Consider the following 19,185-nt stretch of genomic DNA (forward strand, 5'->3'; position numbering starts at 1 on the left):
TGTAATCGCTGCCAAAGGTGCTTCAACAAAGTACTGAGTAAAGGGTCTGAGTACTTACGGAAATATTATTTTTATACTTTTGTTATGTAATAAATTAGCAAAAATGTCTAATCCTGTTTTTGCTTTGTCGTTATGTGTAGGGGGGGGGGACAATTTAATCAATTTTAGATGAAGGCTGTAACCTACCAAAACATCACAACATATCATTTCTAAATCAAAGTGCATGTCAACTCTCCCTCTTCTGTAGCGCCCAGCATAGTACCATATGCACTGCCAGAGGATCTCCCCTCCAATTTTCAACAGAAGTCTTGCCAACATCCACTCCAAAGGCCTGTGAAAGCCCTTCAAACAGTTCTCAAATACCAAGTAACTCAGACCATTTATTGGCCAACTTATTAAAAATCATTCATTGCATTAAATTGATGTATTTTCTGTCTTATGTGCTCCCCCGTTAACAAATCAGATGACAATAACTGGCTTTTTAATGTTAGCAGTGATCGCCACATTAACTATAGTGGTGTTTGTATAGCTAGCTCTTCTAAACAAGGTCTGATCCAGATAGTCTCCTGACACTGGCGTGCCCTCAACTATGATCTGAGTGGCTGTAGGCCTGAGCTCTCTCTGCCCTCCTATCTCAATACATTGTCTCTTCAGCATAGGATAACTGTGTGTTGAGAGCTTTCTTGTCTCCCTCACTGCTAAAACACAATTGTTATCTATTGCAGCATATTCAACATGAGTAGTCCCCATTAATTTCAAACAGTCATATAAAAAGTCAACCTATGACACTGACAGACATCAGCTGGTTGCCGCTATAGATAGCTAGGTTATGCCGGTGCACAATGGTAACACTGCCTGCCATCACTTATCCAGGTGCCAAAGACACAATCAAGACAATATGCTTTCTTGAGCTTCATAGCTTTTAAGAGTCTATGACCTACATAACTCACTCATATACAAATATATGTTTTATCATTCACTAAGGTCAGCGCAGATAGTGTATAAAAACAAGACAATTTATTACAATTAGGCTGAAAAAAATCAAATGAACTACTTTACAAGTACAAATGTTTTCCATTGTTATTTACATTTTTTTTTTTTTTTTTTTTACATCAATACAAAATGACGAAAACAAGATACTTAATGTTTACAGTGTTTGTTACAATGGACTAAAGGAACGTGCATTATTTCCCATAGAATATCTGCAAAAGTCACACCCAGATTGTATTTTATTTGTGTATTGAGTGGTTTGTTTAACTGTGATACAATGACTATTGGGGCAATTTGACATGGCAAGCTTAAATGAGCTAACTTTTAAGGACACCTCTTTCAATGTTAAATTGGTACTGTGAATGAGGACTGAAATCCTCACTTATCCTTCTGGTAGGCAATGCAGCTGTAGTACTGATATGTAGCTACATTATTTGATCATGATATGATTGGTATGTTCTATATCTATAAACAACTAGGAAATTACAGACATAAAAGGTAAGCATGAGGACACCAAGGAGGGCAGTGTATGAATATACAAAACATTCAAATGAACATTCCCCCAAATTAGTGATGCACCAGCCCATAGGCTTCAGCCACGTAGTAACATTAATATATTCATCAATATGCTTTTCAGATCTTTATTAGATGTTGGTGCAGGGGGAGGTTGCCTCCAGGGGTGACCTTCTGAAACAGTTACAAAACTGTTGTAGAAGATTAACACTCTTGAAGACATGCCATTCCTTTACATGGAGCAGTTCCTTTAGCCAGGTTAGATTCAACACAGCCACCTCAGTCAGGACTTCACCACTCTGCCAAAGTGAAAGCATCTCTTCATGTCATTGTGAGTGCATTTACACTGATGATATGGGCTCTTTGGCCTAGCTGAAAGGGGAGTGCTAACTATTCCTGTGGGCTCCTAGCTGCTGCCCCCGCTGGGCTTGACCTGGTTCTTGCCCCTCATGGCCCCTCCGCGAGCCTGGCCCTTGGCTGGCTGCTGTAGTACAGGGGACTCGGCTGCAGCAGGCGCTTGGGCCTGCTGGGCCGGGCTGTGAGGAGAGGTGGTCTGGATCTGAGGCGAGGCGACTGCAGTCACCACCTGCTGCTGGAGAAGCTTCTGCTGAACCACCTGGGATGTGCCTGATGGAATCATCTGGACCTGGGGCTGGGCTGAGGACGCAGTCTGGGTCAAGGGCACAGTCTGGGAGTGGATCTGGTACGACACAACAAGAGGGTCACATTAGACAGACGACAACGTTACCAGACTATACTGCCCTCTTGGTAGCTATATTCACTGTCATGACATTTCACAAGAGTTTGAAGGGAATGACCGAAATGACAAAACGCACGAAAGCATTGTGCAATTTAAGCAAGCTGACTGGTATTTGAGTCACATGCATGGAAGACGTGAAAGGTCATGACGCACAGTAAGCAAAACCTGTTACTTCACATTCCTTATGCTTCATAAGAATCCTGTATAATTCTGCCCTTCTGTTGGGGGCATAGTGCTCTTACCTGCTGTGGAGGTGATACGATCTGCTGGATGTTGGCCACAGTGGATTGCCCCTGCACTATCTGGGGGAGCTTAGCCACCTAATATACAAGGCAAAACAGTTAGCGTTCCTCACACCTCTGGATAATAGCCCTCTATACATGTATGACCCAGAACCTAAAGGCCAGTGGGTTGAAGTATCTGAGTAGTAGATGAGTGCATACCTGGATTTGCTGGGCCCCAGTGGGTTTTCCAGCCTGGGCGATGGAGGTAGTGAAGAACTGGGTCTTGATGCCAGTTTGGAGCTGGGTGGTGGCAGCATAGGTGACCTTCTGCTGCTGGGCGGCCTGGGGACCCTGCACTGTCACCTGCTGGGTGCCCAACTGAGGGAGAGGACAGAGCAGAACTAGGTTCACAACATGATTCTTCTGACAAAAATGCATGGCAACTATTGACAGACTGGATTGTAGTTTCATAAGCGCCACTTTCAGTTCAGATTAGAAATGCACCTCTGACCAGCCCATACCCTTATGGTAACAACGAGAACACTTAAATATTTGTCCCTTGAGCCGCACCTTCTGCTGCACAGTGGCCGGTCCTTGCTGTGGCTCCACTGCTTTCTGCTGGGCTGCTGCTGCCTGCACGGCTGCCTGCTGCTTCTTCATCTGGAGCAGCTGCTGCACCTGCATCTGGGGGAACGGGGGCGGCAACACCGGCCCACCTACAGGAGCAGAAGAGAAACATAGTGACTCAGGGACAGGACAACCTCAACCAACAGAGGGAGTGTGGGGGTATGTGTTTTTGTGCTAAGAGGAAAATATTCTGAGTGCTTCAGTCTAATCAGTTGCTGAGAATAGGAGGGCTTCCCCACCTGTTTTCTGGGCCTGGCCAATGGCCACACTGATACCAGCCACAGAGACGGGCAGTGTGGTGACGCCAGCGGAGGAGACCACAGCGGGCACAGAGACTACGGGGGGCTTAGTGAGGGTCACCTGGGCCGTCTGCCCTGGCTGGGCCTGGATCTGACCCTGGGTGGGCACCCGCGTCTGGGGTGGCAAAGACAAACACAGTTCTAAACACTGTTTCAATGGATCATTAATTCATCACGGTTACTTCTGGTAGATCATTATTCAAAATGGACACGTCTCAGCAGTGACATTGTGTGGCATTTACCAGTCTGAAAATAATAAATCACAACAGTGGTACTAATCCCCTAGACCAGGCTACATACTGTAGAAAAAAAACAAGAGCAGGGGATAAAGTTGGTCCTCACCAGTCTGGCCAGCTGCAAGTTGGCTACGGTGGAACCAGCCAGCACGGCCCCGGCTCTGGGAGCAGCAGCTACAGCAGCTAGCTGTGGGTTGGCCTGGGCTGCCTGGGGGTTAGCCAGCTGGACCTGGGAGGCCTGTTGGCCTGCCTGCTGCTGGCCCTGGGCTGCTGCCACTGCCACCTGCTGCTGGGACATCTGCATCTTCTGCTTGTGCATCTTCAGCAGCTCCTACAGTCAGAGAACGAGTTAAAGTCAAGTTATATCTCAAGTGCTTTAACAGATCTTAGAATCTGGAATATAGTGCAGTGTGGTTCACTGACTGATGAATTTTGCAATCCTACGTGAATCCAATTTAAGTGCATTCACATAGACTTGCAAAGTGTTAAACTTGCACTGCTTTGAGAAGGGGACTGAGCATCAGTAGCAGCTAATGCCAGGAGGCCATGCAGTGAATGAAGGGCTTCTCTGTAGAACACAATACCTGGGGTTTGCCCACAGCCTTAATGCCTTGTGGAGAGGAAGCCTGCTGTTGTTGCTGCTGCTGGAGCTGCTGCTGGCGGAGCATGTGGAGGTGGGCCTGGGTTATGGGCTTCCCCTGGGGCAGCTGCATGCCTGTGGCTGGGGACAAAGAGGGAGAGGGGTCAGATCACAAAACCAGGCAACAGGGCACTTTAATTATGTTGTATGTTTTCTTTGACGGGTTACTTTAAAGTTGGTGTTAATCAACTTTAAAATCTAAATTAATTTGATAGATGAATTGATTGTTTGTATGTGTTCAGTGTGAATAATGTGTCCAGTACCTGGTGTGACCTGAGTGACCAGGGAGCGGGTCTGAGACTGCACTGGGGTCAGAGTGGTGGACACCACCGCAGAGGCGGTCACCGGGGTAACAGCCCTGACACCCTGACCTGTAGCTATGGCGATCACCTCTCCAGGGGTGGCAGCGGCAGGTACGGCTCTCTGCTGGGAGTGGACCACCTGGGCTCCTGCTGCACCGGCTGGCTGGAAGGGGGACACGAACACAGGACATCATGTTAGACCAACAGTCAACACCTACTAGGACCATTCACTTCAGTCAGCAAGACTGAATATTTCTCAAACAATGGTGATTGTGTGTTATAACAAAAACTGGGAAAGATTCCCTAGGAGTTGAGGGAAACAATAACAGGGTAAATACATAGAGTGACTTACAGACAGTGTGCCTGGTATGACTTGACCTGGTGATGCCAGCCGTTTGTTGGCCTGGAACGGACTTGGAGGAACTCCAGACACTGTGTTCACAATCACGTTCCCCGCTACGGTGCCTGAAAGGGACAAAAAGGAAAGTATTTAAGAAGTGATTATTTCATTACAGACCAAATGTTTTGTAATGATCAATGACTGTGCCATGAAAACCCACCAGTTTGAATGGTCGCCCCCCCAGCAGCATTCTTAATGGCTCCAGCCTGAAATACACATTTAACATTACATTTAAGTCATTTAGCAGACGCTCTTATCCAGAGCACAAGCAACGTTCTCGTAAAAACATTTTCTTTCCCCAAAATAAATCTATATAGACAGCTCTTAGTCTGACATTGAAAATGGTCTGGTTTTCCCCGTTCTCACCAGGACAGTGGTGTTGGGTACAGCGGTAGCTCCAGTCGCTGCAGGGGCCTGGGGGACTCCCGGGGCCTGGGCTTGGCCTAAAGCAGGAGCCCCAGCCTGGGGTTGGGCAGCACCGGCCACGGCCTGGGGGGCTCCAGCCTGCTGAGCTAGCTGCTGAGTCCTCTGCTGCTCTGCTAGGGCCTGGCAGGACACACAGACAGATAGGAATGTTGAAGATCAGAGCGCGAGCACTGTCACACTGCATACTTAGCCATTAATCCAAAACCAGAGAGAACATACAGTAACAGTACACACCTTCTTCTCCTTGGCAATCCTCTCAGCACGTTGTGATGCCACCTGAATGGGAGGGAGGGGCTTGTCGTAGCCGATCCCACTTTCTGCCAGGACGGAGGCATGTTTGGGGTTCTTCTGGAATGGGTTCATCCCCAGACTTTGAAGACGAAGCAAACATTCCATAGAGTTAATTGATAGTTGCACACTAAGCATGTTTATCAAGAGGCTGATAAAACAACATGCATTACTTCATGCTACAGAGGAATGGTCATGTTGAGTGCTTACAGGGGTTTGATGGGGGGACTCCTCTTGCTGGCGATGATCTTCATGAGCTCAAAGCGGCTGTTGTAGAGCTGGATGTGTGTAGCGTTGTCATCCTGGGTGTAGATCTGACAGGTCCGGAGCGGCCGGCTGTTCTTAGACTGGGGAAGGAGAAAGCAGGGAAACTGGCCAATCAAGAGAGCTCTGTGAATCCAACAATATGACCACTGTAAAAGACAAGAGTAGGGCAATGGACCTTGTATATGCTCTTGGTTTTCTTCTTGGGGTTCGCCTCATACACCAACTAAAACGAGTAACAAAAACGGTATGGGTTAATTATCTGAATACTCAAAACAACAGCTGTCATTCAGGACTTTAGTAGTCATGGCTGCTCACCTTGCCCTCCTCCCGGGGGATGATGACGTTCTCGTAGCGGTTGCGACACTGCTTGGGCGAGCGGTAGATCCGGCTGCAGGAGTTGACCACGTCGCTGACCAGGTCCCAGTTGGGCGTGTGGGCCGGAGACATGATGGTTAGGTTCAGAGGGAGCTCCAGGAGCTGCTTCAAAGCCTGCCGCGGACAGAGAGAGGGGACACTTACTTCACTAACAGAACACATCATACTAACTTAACTACAACACATTTCACCACAATTACAAATAGCTTAGCTTCTAAGTATATTTTAGTTCACCTCATCTGAGAGTACCTAGCAAATGTACATTATGACAGACATTTCCACCGTGGTAAAACAAGCCATTTCAGTAGCAGCCTTCTCAGTACCTGTAGCAGGGCCCAGTCTTCACTGATGAGCCACTCCGGATTGTCCTGTCCGGCCTCCATGGCAGGTTTGACCAGCGAGGGCAGAGGCTTGGCGAAGGGCGCCTGCTGCTTCAGGGAGAAGTTCTTCTTTTGGTCCTTGCCCTCGCGGCGGACCTTGAGCATGCTGGCCTTCTCAAAGAGGGAACGAGGAGGAATCACTGTCTCCCCATGACCCTTCTTCTTCTTCCTGCCTGCTGCGGAGCACAATCACATGGGTTAGGACAGAGCTCACAAGTGCATCACTCACACACACAATGTATCATACTGTAATGCTTGTTACAGAAATACAAAGCCTTACCCGAGGGGTCCATCTTGAGTCTCTTGTGCTCCTTGCGGATGTAGACAGGAGGCAGTTTGGACTCCGGCATGGGAGCAGAGTCGTACATCAGACAGATGACAGAGTCGATATAGATGTCGTTGTCATCCTGCGGTGGGGTAGGTGGAGTCCACAGCTGCAACCAGAACCATAACATACAGCTGACAGGCTCATGGATCATATGAGGCTTCACTATGACATAGCTCAGGTACTGTCATGTATTGCTCGTTCTGATAAGTCCGTTTTTTGTTGATTATGTGTGTATTGTTATTGTATTGCTAGATATTGCTGCGTTGTTAGAGCTAGAAACATAAGCATTTCAATGCACCTGCGATAACATCTGCAAAACTGTGAACGTGACCAATACCCTTTGATTTGATGTAGACATTATGTGACTGACTTACCGGCATGATTTCCGTTTGGCCATCTTCTCCATCAAACACATACTCCTGTTGAAACAGAGACAAGAGCTAAGCTCCCATTACCACGGAGTTACAATGAAAACTCCCTACAGGCTCTGTTCTCTTATCTCAACACCGTTGACCACCAGATGAGAGAGTGAAAGCCTACCATGTTGTAAGCATCCTCTCTGGTGTAGGTGAACAGGTTCTCCTCGTCCTCAATGATCATCCTCTCTGAGTCTTCAGCCTTCAGTTTCTGGAGGTGCTGCATCTCCCAGCCTCTCTTTGCACACAACAGTCGCTCCTGGAATTCACATTAGTCATGAAATCATTTTCAACGTTGTTTTTAATTGTGGTCTGGTGCTACTTGAGAATGCAAGGTCTTAAGAGTTAGACATCCAGAGGTACTACTGAGAGGACTGTTTTGAGCCTTACCTTGACAACATGTTCGTCTTCACTGACATGAAGATACTCCAGGTATTGCAGGGCATATTTTTCAATCGGCGTCAGCTGATGGAGTATAAGTTTAAGACAATTCAGCTCTAGTTAAAACTGATGTGTTAGCTCCCTGGTATGTAGTCTACAAGACCATCCAGCTGTAGTTAAAACTAATGTGTTAGCTCCCTGGTATGTAGTCTACAAGACCATCCAGCTGTAGTTAAAACTAATGTGTTAGCTCCCTGGTATGTAGTCTACAAGACCATCCAGCTGTAGTTAAAACTAATGTGTTAGCTCCCTGGTATGTAGTCTACAAGACCATCCAGCTGTAGTTAAAACTAATGTGTTAGCTCCCTGGTATGTAGTCTACAAGACCATCCAGCTCTAGTTAAAACTAATGTGTTAGCTCCCTGGTATGTAGTCTACAAGACCATCCAGCTCTAGTTAAAACTGATGTGTTAGCTCCCTGGTATGTAGTCTACAAGACCATCCAGCTGTAGTTCAAACTAATGTGTTAGCTCCCTGGTATGTAGTCTACAAGACCATCCAGCTGTAGTTAAAACTGATGTTTTAGCTCCCTGGTATGTAGTCTACAAGACCATCCAGCTGTAGTTAAAACTGATGTGTTAGCTCTCTGGTATATAGTCTACAAGACCATCCAGCTCTAGTTAAAACTGATGTTTTAGCTCCCTGGTATATAGTCTACAAGACCATCCTGCTGTAGTTAAAACTGATGTGTTAGCTCCCTGGTATGTAGTCTACAACATACTGTAAGAAGGCACTTAATGACTGTTTATCACCTGGTCCATGACAGCACTGAGCTCCTCCAGCTGAGAGGGCTCTTCTTTGACTTGTGCCTCTTTCTCCAGGTCCTCCTCCTGACCCTCCTCCCCCTGCCACTCTGGTGGTGGGGAATCCAGGCTGATGCTGTGAAGGGCCTGGATGTAGGGCCTGGCCACGCGGGGAGAGATTGCCTCAGAGGGAGACGGCTCCTGGTGCAGAACAACAAACTCCTCAACCTTCTCCCCAGAGCCGGTCTCCACCTCAAACAGGTCCTGGATGGTCCGCTGGACAGAGACACAGCATATGTAATAATATAGTATGTGGTTTTAGTCAGAGTGGGGCTGGTGTTTGGTTGGTGTGAGGGTAAAAATCCTACCTGTGTGAGTGGGGCTGGTTGGAGTGAGGATAAAAGATCCTACCTGTGTGAGTGGGGCTGGCAGGGTAGCCTAGTGGTTAGAGCGTTGGACTAGTAACCGGAAGGTTGCAAGTTCAAACCCCCGAGCTGACAAGGTACAAATCTATCGTTCTGCCCCTGAACAGGCAGTTAACCCACTGTTCCCAGGCAGTCATTGAAAATGAGAATGTGTTCTTAACTGACTTGCCTAGTAAAATAAAGGTAAAAGGCTGGTTGGAGTGAGGGTAAAAGATCCTACCTGTGTGAGTGGGGCTGGTTGGAGTGAGGGTAAAAGATTCTACCTGTGTGAGTGGGGCTGGGGTCTGGTTGGAGTGAGGGTAAAAGATCCTACCTGTGTGAGGAATGCCAGGGTGTAGTCAGTCCCCTGGGCAGCCACCTCTCTGATCAGATCCTTGGTGCCGTTCTTCAGCAGCTTCTCTTCAATGGAGTTCCCACTCTCCAGTCTGGGATACAAAATACCAAGTTACCAACTTCAAACTGACTAACATTCCAGATAGTCATCCTGATATGGTATGTAGAGTTACAGTTGAAGTCAGAAGTTTACATACACTTAGGTTGGAGTCATTAAAACTAGTTTTTCAACCACTCCACAAATGTCTTGTTAACAAACTATAGTTTTGGCAAGTCGGTTAGGACATCTACTTTGTGCATGACACAAGTAATTTTTCCAACAATTGTTTACAGACAGATTGTTTCACTTATAATTCACTGCATCACAATTCCAGTGGGTCAGAAGTTTACATACACTAAGTTGACTGTGCCGTTAAACAGCTTGGAAAAAGCCAGAAAATGATGTCAATGCTTTAGAAGCTTCTGATAGGCTAATTGACATCATTTGAGTCAATTGGAGGTGTACTTGTGGATGTATTTCAAGGCCTACTTTCAAACTCTGTGCCTCCTTGCTTGACATCATGGGAAAATCAAAAGAAATCAGCCAAGATCATCCTTGAGAGCAATTTTCAAACGCCTGAAGGTACCACGTTCATCTGAACAAACAATAGTGCGCAAGTATAAACACCATGTAACCACGCAGCCGTCATACCGCTCAGGAAGGAGTCTCCTAGAGATGAACGTACTTTGGTGCAAATCAATCCCAGAACAACAGCAAAGGACCTTGTGAAGATGCTGGAGGAAACAGGTACAAAAGTATCTATATCCAGAGTAAAACGAGTCCTATATCGACATAACATGAAAGGCCGCTCAGCAAGGAAGAAGCCACCTCTCCAAAACCGCCATAAAAAAGCCAGACTATGGTTTGCAACTGCACATGGGGACAAAGATCGTACTTTTTGGAGAAATGTCCTCCGGACTGATGAAACAAAAATATAACAGTTTTGCCATAATGACCATCGTAAAGTTTAGAGTAAAAAGGGGGAGGCTTGCAAGCCAAAGTACACCATCCCAACCATGAAGCACGGGGGTGGCAGCATCATGTTGTGGGGGTGCTTTTCTGTAGAAGGAAATGGTGCACTTCACAAAATAGATGGCTTCATGAGGGAGGGAAATGATGTGGATATATTGAAGCAACATCTCAAGACATCAGTCGGGAAGTTAAAGCTTGGTCGCAAATGGGTCTTCCAAATGGACAATGACCCCAAGCATACTTCCAAAGTTGTGGCAAAATGGCTAAAGGACAACAAAGTCAAGGTATTGTAGTGGCCATCACAAAGCCTTGACCTCAATCCTATTGAAAATTTGTGGGCAGAACTAAAAAAGCGTGTCCGAGCAAGGAGGCCTACAAACCTGACTCAGTTACACCAGCTCTGTCAGGAGGCCTACAAACCTGACTCAGTTACACCATCTCTGTCAGGAGGCCTACAAACCTGACTCAGTTACACCAGCTCTGTCAGGAGGCCTACAAACCTGACTCAGTTACACCAGCTCTGTCAGGAGGAATGGGCCAAAATTCACGCAACTTATTGTGGGAAGCTTGTGAAAGAAATAAAACCTGAAATAAATAATTATCTCTACTATTATTCTGACATTTCACCTTCTTAAAATAAAGTCTTGATACTAACTGACCTAAGACAGTGAATTTTTACTAGGATTATATGTCAGGAATTGTGAAAAACTGAGTTTCAATGTATTTGGCTAAGGTGTATGTAAACTTCCGACTTCAACTGTATGGCAGAACATGTCTTTAGCCTGTGTGTTACCTATAGATGTGGATGTCCTTGAAGCGTCCGATCTTGTCGCACCACTCCTGGGTGCGGGCGTCCATGCTGGGGTTGAGGTCTGTGTCGTAGAATATAATGGTGTCTGCATCGAACACGGTCCCCACGGCCGAGCAGCAGCGGTTAGTCAGAATGCTACAGAATACCTGTCTGTTCCTGTTGAAGGTCTTCATATGCTCCTGATGGGAGGGAGGGAGATATCGAGAGAGAGACAGATTAGTCCTACAGAGAGGGCTTCAGAGTTGTATCCTATCCCAATACTCAAATTAAGATAATGGTATAGGTAGCATTACGCCTTGTGACCCTGACCAATACTTGTCTAGCATCTACAAAACACATGGTATAGATGGTTGGAGAGGTCTAAATCCTACAAATTATTGTATGGTTTATGATAAGAGTATATGCTGCATCAGTGACTGGTGTGCTGAAACTGAGCAGTTCGTCACAACTATACGTTGTCTTTTAGACAAATGAAGACACGCTTCCTCTGCTTCAAATGTTACAAACCAAACACCTCCGGTATAGTTCCCTCAACTAACCGACAGAGACGGAAAGAGAATTAAACAAGAGGTCGGTTAGACAAGAGGCAGACACATCTGATTGGACAGCCAGAAAATAAAAATAGCAGGTGTAGCAGAAACAGGTTTTTCAGACAGAAAATGAAACGGCAAGTATAGCAGAAAAGTAAAACGTACAGCACTAAAAAAGCCCAATAGCCCCATAGGTTCTCTAGAGTTGTCACTGTGTGCTTCTCTTAAGGCCCTAGGAGGAACAGAATCCAGTAGGGAGGGAAGAGAGCGTAGTACTCTGTCCCCTTATAGTGCCAGAACACTGCACTGAATCAAGAGGTCCCAGTGTTAGACAGGGAGAAACAGAAAGAGAGGCAGGGCTGTCACTGAGTGAGTGAACTACAATTAACCCTAGTCATGCAACACAATAGAAATCTCTGTGTGTGAACTCACTATAACACAGGCACCATAACTGGTGCAGCGGATTACTTCCTTGGTACAAAGGTGTTTTACCTGGCGTTCCTCTGTGGTCAGGCTCTCGTCCACGCGGATGTATGTGAGCTGCCGGTGGTCCAGGAAGGCCTCCAGGATGTCCAGCATCTTCACCATCTGTGTGAAGATGAGGACTCGATGATTCTCCGACCTCAGCTTCTGGAGCAGAATGGCCAGGGCCTCAAGTTTACCTTCGGCAGAGAAAAAAAAGAAGCTCATTTTTGCATAATTCGAACAATGTGTGCAGCCTACGCACCAAATGGACTACCTATGTTGAGCCAGGCTTATAGGAGAGCCTAGAGCCCTGGCACACAAAGCTAAATATAGTCTTCTGCTGAGCTCACCTGAGTCCATCTGCATGAGCTGCAGGTCAGGGAACTGGAGCTGGTGTCCAGAGGCCAGGCGGTGTATCTCTGTGCTGTAGGGGGCTGCAGCCTCCCGAAGCCTGCGACTGATCGACTTCTGCTCCAGGCTGTAGGGAGCTGGGGGATTGGCTGCATACAGGTGAGGGGGAGGAGCTACTGCGACAGGGACAACACATGATAACCTAAAGAGAGGAGAGAGTTTTTAATGACTGTAAGAAATACAAAAGGCTATATGAACTCAAGTAGGCTTTAACTCAATTCACTATACGCAAACATAACTATATTTTGAACCAGGGTGATCACGTCCATCCTGAAATAAAAGTTTAATCTGACAGTGATGTGAGGTGATTGACCATCGTGGGAAGTTGGATACCTGCTGACTAGGTGGCTGCCGGCATCCTGGCGGTGTGTGGAGGAGAGCAGGGCAGACTGGAGGTGTGTGGTGGTGGCCACAGGGGTCCTCTGGGCCCTGAGGCAGCTGTCCCTGCCCACCCACCTCCAGCCCCTGGGGCTCAGGGCAGAGTGAGGAGCCCCTGGGGTCACAGAACAGGCTTGGAGCAGGTCAGCCCCGTACAGGACACTGCGGCCACAGCGCCGCTCGTTGGAACTGAACAGGCGGCTCAGACGTTCCTTCAGCAGACGACTCCTCTCCTCTGACGACTCCTTGTACATGACACACAAGAACGGCATCAGTGACATTTCATCGTGTTGGTGAGAATATGGATCATGGGACTACAGAAATATAGGTATGTAGTTTCGTTTCATTTTCTACTGTGTTCTACCGGTGCCAGTTCTACCTACCTGAGGGGCAGCAGGAGCTGGCTTGACGCTCACCCCTGAGGCTGAAACTTTACAAGTAAAGGGAGAAAGACCAAGGCCATTACGGCACAACCACTGTCAGAAAGGTGACTATAGAGTTGTAAGCCATGACAGTGATGTAATTCTTCAGGCACTATCTGCATTATTCACAGTTGAAGGTGGATGGCTTACCTTGGTGGGTTGGGGGAGATGGGGTGCCAGGTGTGGAGGAGGAGTTGGAGACGGGTACAGCCTGAGGTACCGTCTGCATGAGCATGGAGCCCTGAGGCCGGAGGATCTGCTGACCGGGGGCCGACACAATCTGCAGGATGTTACCTGTACCACCACACAACCAGGCACACAGACAACACGGAAACCTTCAAACAGCTATTTAGGGTAATAACCATTTAATTTCATCACTCTCTAAGTAAAAATGTCTATACATGTAACATCGGTTATCCAACTCTAAATATTTATATGATGGGGATTTGGAATAAATTACATGGCAGAGAGAAAAGTAACATATTTGTTGCAAGTGATTGCAATATATTGAAGGGAAAGAGAGGTAATAAGGAGAGTATGAAATGTTGGGTGTACATTACCGAGTGTACCTTGGAGCTGCAAGGGCTGCCCTGTGGTGAGCTGTCGGAGCTGGCTGGGGGACAGGGTGAACTTGTTGCCCTGGAACTGCAGCGTGACGGGGGTCTCAGGCTGGGAGATCCGGTTCTGACTGCCTGCTATGGACGCCAGCTGGGCTATTTTCACCACATCTCCACCTTCAGGAGGGAAGACACACACACACACCTCTAGTCAAATAACACCACAGACCAAAAGAGGACTGCTGTCAGAAACAGTCAAGTATAGCAGTGCAGTGCATCACCAAAAAGACAAAATAAAGACATGTTTGATATTTCAGTTAGTTGAAGGGTGAGGGGGACTAGACATGCAGAACCAGGGTGGGTTAATGAGTGGGACGAGCGTAGGTAGCTGCACTCCACAACACCAGAACCATTGTGGTTGCTAATCTCTACCAGAACCTGAGGGGGATTTTTTTTTTTAAAGAACAAGTCATCTTCAGGTGCCACTGCTTTTTTCAGTTAAAGTGGCTTGCACTTAACTGCTTTTTCAACAACAACACCTATTGCAGGCATGCAATTACACAATGCACCTTTATCCAAATGATTGCCCAAAAAGACCTGTATGCTCTTTTAAAGATACATTTTTTGGCAATAATAGTTTTAAATGCTATAATTTCTGAGTTGTGTGTTGAGTTACTATTGAAAAGGTAACTGTGTGTGTTCTGTGTGTGTTCACACTGGGGGGTAGGGACTGGCCTGAGGTCAGCAGTATGTGCGACCATTTACACATGCTTAGCAGTGCACACCTTCAGAGTAGAGGTCGACCAATTAATTAGGGTCGATTTCAAGTTTTTATAACAATCGGAAATCGGAATTTTTGGACACCAATTTGGCCGTTTTTTTTTTACACATTTATTTTATCTTTGTTTCACTAGGCAAGTCAGTTAAGAACACATTCTTATTTTCAATGACGTCCTAGGAATGGTGGGTAAACTGCCTGTTCAGGGGCAGAACGACAGATTTTTACCTTGTCAGCTCTGGGATTGAATCTTGCAACCTTACAGTTAACTAGCTCTAACCACCTGATTACATTGCACTCCACGAGGAGCCTGCCTGTTACGCGAATGCAGTAAGCCAAGGTAAGTTGCTAGCTAGCATTAAACTTATCATATAAAAAACAATCAATCATAATCACTAGTTAACTACACATGGTTGATGATATTACTAGTTTATCTAGCGGGTCCTGCGTTGCATATAATAGATGCGGTGCGTATTTGTGAAAAAGGACTGTCATTGCTCCAATGTGTACCTAACCATAAACATCAATGCCTTTCTTAAAATCAATACACAGAAGTATATATTTTTAAACATGCACATTTAGCTAAAATAAATCCAGGTTAGCAGGCAATATTAACCAGGTGAAATTGTGTCACTTCTCTTGCGTGCATTGCACGCAGAGTCAGTGTATATGCAACAGTTTGGGCTGCCTAATTTGCCAGAATTTTACGTAATTATGAAATAACATTGAAGGTTGTGCAATGTAACAGGAATATTTAGACTTATGGATGCCACCCGTTAGATAAAATACGGAGCGGTTCCGTATTTCACTGAAAGAATAAACGTCTTGTTTTCGAGATGATACTTTCCGGATTCGACCATATTAATGAGACCAAAGGCTCCTATTTCTGTGTGTTATTATGTTATAATTAAGTCTATGATTTGATAGAGCAGTCTGACTGAGCGGTGGTAGGCACCAGCAGGCTCGTAAGCATTCATTCAAACAGCACATTCGTGCATTTTGCCAGCAGCTCTTTGTTGTGCTTGAAGCATTGTGCTGTTTATGACTTCAAGCCTATCAACTCCCAAGATTAGGCTGGTGTAACCGATGTGAAATGGCTAGCTAGTTAGCGGGGTGCGCGCTAATAGCATTTCAAACATCACTCGCTCTGAGACTTGGAGTAGTTGTTCCCCTTGCTCTGCATGGGTAACGCTGCTTCGAAGGTGGCTGTTGTCGATGTGTTCCTGGATCGAGCCCAGGTAGGAGCGAGGAGAGAGACGGAAGCTATACTGTTACACTGGCAATACTAAAGTGCCTATAAGAACATCCAATAGTCAAAGGTTAATGAAATACAAATGGTATAGAGAGAAATAGTCCTATAATTCCTATAATAACTACAACCTAAAACTTCTTACCTGGAAATATTGAAGATTCATGTTAAAAGGAACCACACCACCAGCTTTCATATGTTCTCATGTTCTGAGCAAGGAACTTAAACGTTAGCTTTCTTACATGGCACATATTACACTTTTACTTTCTTCTCCAACACTTTGTTTTGCATTATTTAAACCAAATTGAACATGTTTCATTATTTATTTGAGGCTAAATAGATTTTATTGATGTATTATATTAAGTTAAAATAAGTGTTCATTCAGTATTGTTGTAATTGTCATTATTACAAATAAAATAAAAACATATTTTTGTAAAATGTAAATCGGCCGATTAATCGGTATCAGCTTTTTTGGGGGGGGGGGTCCTCCAATAATTGGTATCGGCGTTGAAAAATCATTATCGGTCGACCTCTACTTCAGAGTCAAAATAAACCAGAAAAAACGACATCAACAAACAGAGGAACCAAAGATTTAGGATCCCTTCCTGCAGCTGTGCTGATAAGAGGCAAAATATTAGTCAAATGGGAGAACCAATATTTAGGGGTGGGGGAATATAATTTTCAAATGGTTAAAACAGTCTGTGTGGTCTATCATGGCAGCAGACGTTGGGTTGTGGACATGCAGGTTTCAGAAGAGATACTGAGGGGGCTGTTTGGGGATGCTGCTGACGTGGCTGTAGTTCTCATTTTTAAAGTGCTTTTTATCTTCACTCAGTGATACGCTGCAGTAAAATAGGACAATGGAAATGCCATAGCTGTAAACCTGAATATGTTTTCTACCTTTAAAACTATATCAAACAATACTGTTAACATGATAATAATATTCTAATACTATAATTCCACAATGACATAGATTTTTGTATTTACACAGAAAGAAGTGCTGTTTCTTTAAAAGCCAAGACCCAAACACACATCAGCAGTGTCCCAGAGAGAGAGAGAGAGAGAGAGAGGCCTGTTGTCAGAGCAGCCCTATCTGTTGAGCCGAAAGTGGAGGGAAACGTTGGAGGGAGGGAAGGGGGCCACTTACTAGGCAACCTTGCCTGGGCCTGGGACGTTAGAACCAGCCTCTGTGGAACCAGGCTTGGCTGGATGGCATGGGTGGGGCCTAGGGATGGCCTGTGGACCTGGACAATGCCAGGCAGAGTGGGCTGGGCTGCGCCACACAGAGCCTGTCCCAGGGCCACAGTCCCCACCACATGCTGGCCAGTGGCAGCGCTCCCAGAGGAGCCTACAGCAGACCCAGTCTGGGCTTTCTGAATAGCCGTCCCAGCCACTGTGAAGTACAAGGGGGTTTGGAATGGGCTAACTGTTAGGAAGGGACTGAAACAACGTGTCAGTTAATTCAACAGCACAACCCGAGGGTGGTGGGTCCATCACATAGGTTTGGTTTATACCGGTCTGGGATAGATAGGTCCAGAACAGGGATGGGCAACTGGCAGACCCCCCTTTGTAGGCCCGCAGATCAATTTCCAATTATTATAATTTTTTGATTATGGAACTCGGGTGTCTCAACGTACTGTGGAGAGTTAGAATAGTATAATACACAAAGTGCAAGTTTAAAATGTGGTTGTGAATCAGCAGTTTTTCTCTTGTTATGTCAGTCACTGACAGTCAAATAAGTAGCCCATGTCAGTAAAATGTGTTGACTTGGAGGAAATTAGCTATAAAACTACACATTTTTCTCTCCGCCATCATGGCAAAAATGAATAGAATTGCATGAAATGAGTTATAAAATTGCTAAATCTTCTCTCCGCTCCATAGCAAAATTGCAGCAAACTTTTTAAAAAATGCGTAGATTTGCAGGAAATTGACTATCTCACCTTACCTTTTTTCCCTCTTCACTGTCAAGGAGCCACCTAAAATATGTTGCTTGCAAAATTTCACTTAGTGTCCCCAAACAGTTAGGGCCGGCTCTGACCTCACGTATGCACACCTGCGAGCCACGGCATCCCCTCATGGAGAGTTCCCATTTTTGATGGCCCCCACCCCCATCAAAGTTGCCCATCCCTGGTTTAGAGTCAAAAGAGGATGTCAATATAATAACATATTCACCTTCGACTTCCCTGCTTCAGAATACATTTGGAGCAGTAAAATGTTTTGTAGATTTTTTCCAAAATTACGATGATGACCCCATCTTTTAAAGTTACACGTGCATAAACCAGACAATTTCAAAATGTAAATGGTCGTAATGACACAATATGCAGTTAGTTTAATTAACTTCACTAAAATGCAGTTTTTAGTGCCATGACAGACTAAAATCACACATGCCATTACATGGTAGTATCATGCAATTATCTGTGATACATACTGCAAAAATACTGTAAATAATCAACTGCAATTATCAAAACACATTAAGATAAATGTTTGATTTAGGTCATCAAGTTATTCAACTTGAAAACAGTGTGAACCCCTGTGCATACCAAGGTGCACCCTTGTTATAGGGATCTATAGTGAGGTCTTACCCTGTGTGGCGGTAGTGGTGGTGACTGGGGACTTGCCCCTGGTCTGGGCTGACTGAGGGGCGGTGGAGGTGTCGGGGGTAGTGGTGGCTGGAGGACGCTGCTGACCCACAGTACTACTCATGGGCACTAGACGACCCTCTGGCTTGGTACCATACTGCACTGGCTGGAACAACCTGTCAATCAAATCATAGATTCAATGAAAAGGTCAAGCAAGTCAGCCTAGCGCTGTGAGAATTCAAAAATATACTTCATTCTGCATTTTCATCAGAAACAGAATGTAATCATCCATGTCATGTGGTGTGTATTATGGTTTCCATGTGATGTGAAAGGCAGCGCACAGACCTCATGGGTTTGATCTTGCAGGGCTTGGGCCTGGCCGGTGGATCCGGGGTTCTGTGGAGCTCCTCGATCAGCTGACGGGTGACTTTGAGTTTGGGTAGAACCTCCTCTGTCTCGTAGCGCGTCAGTCTGTTCTCATTACTGATCAGGTCAAACAGGGACAGGTCCAAGCTCTAGAAAAGGACAAAAGGAAAGCGTGTTCTGAATGTAGGTGGAGACCAAGTTGTCAGATAAAGAC

At 45.7% G+C, this 19,185-nt stretch overlaps 1 protein-coding gene and 1 non-coding gene across 2 annotated transcripts in view; both read right to left on the reverse strand.

Annotated features, from left to right (window-relative positions):
* Positions 1-995: 995 nt before the first annotated feature.
* LOC115139961 (E1A-binding protein p400-like) overlaps positions 996-19,185 on the reverse strand; it is a 29,009-nt gene continuing 10,819 nt past the window's right edge. The window contains 32 exon segments of the mRNA XM_029677877.2: positions 996-2,203; positions 2,506-2,583; positions 2,707-2,865; positions 3,058-3,203; positions 3,354-3,528; positions 3,756-3,980; positions 4,234-4,370; positions 4,553-4,754; positions 4,944-5,056; positions 5,152-5,197; positions 5,358-5,537; positions 5,652-5,787; positions 5,916-6,052; positions 6,148-6,195; positions 6,288-6,461; positions 6,671-6,903; positions 7,008-7,161; positions 7,430-7,474; positions 7,596-7,730; positions 7,862-7,936; positions 8,665-8,931; positions 9,394-9,505; positions 11,219-11,415; positions 12,259-12,428; positions 12,582-12,784; positions 12,976-13,265; positions 13,404-13,450; positions 13,593-13,736; positions 14,003-14,176; positions 17,174-17,419; positions 18,609-18,781; positions 18,951-19,120. Coding sequence (XP_029533737.2) covers positions 1,910-2,203; positions 2,506-2,583; positions 2,707-2,865; positions 3,058-3,203; positions 3,354-3,528; positions 3,756-3,980; positions 4,234-4,370; positions 4,553-4,754; positions 4,944-5,056; positions 5,152-5,197; positions 5,358-5,537; positions 5,652-5,787; positions 5,916-6,052; positions 6,148-6,195; positions 6,288-6,461; positions 6,671-6,903; positions 7,008-7,161; positions 7,430-7,474; positions 7,596-7,730; positions 7,862-7,936; positions 8,665-8,931; positions 9,394-9,505; positions 11,219-11,415; positions 12,259-12,428; positions 12,582-12,784; positions 12,976-13,265; positions 13,404-13,450; positions 13,593-13,736; positions 14,003-14,176; positions 17,174-17,419; positions 18,609-18,781; positions 18,951-19,120 — 5,085 coding nt within the window. The 3' untranslated portion in view covers positions 996-1,909.
* Positions 11,977-12,106, reverse strand: LOC115140725 (small nucleolar RNA SNORA49). The gene has a single exon (XR_003865274.1). It is a non-coding gene; the product is annotated as a small nucleolar RNA SNORA49 (small nucleolar RNA).

Source organism: Oncorhynchus nerka, linkage group LG13 (assembly GCF_034236695.1).
Source record: "Oncorhynchus nerka isolate Pitt River linkage group LG13, Oner_Uvic_2.0, whole genome shotgun sequence".
Classification (NCBI taxonomy): Eukaryota; Metazoa; Chordata; class Actinopteri; order Salmoniformes; family Salmonidae; genus Oncorhynchus; species Oncorhynchus nerka.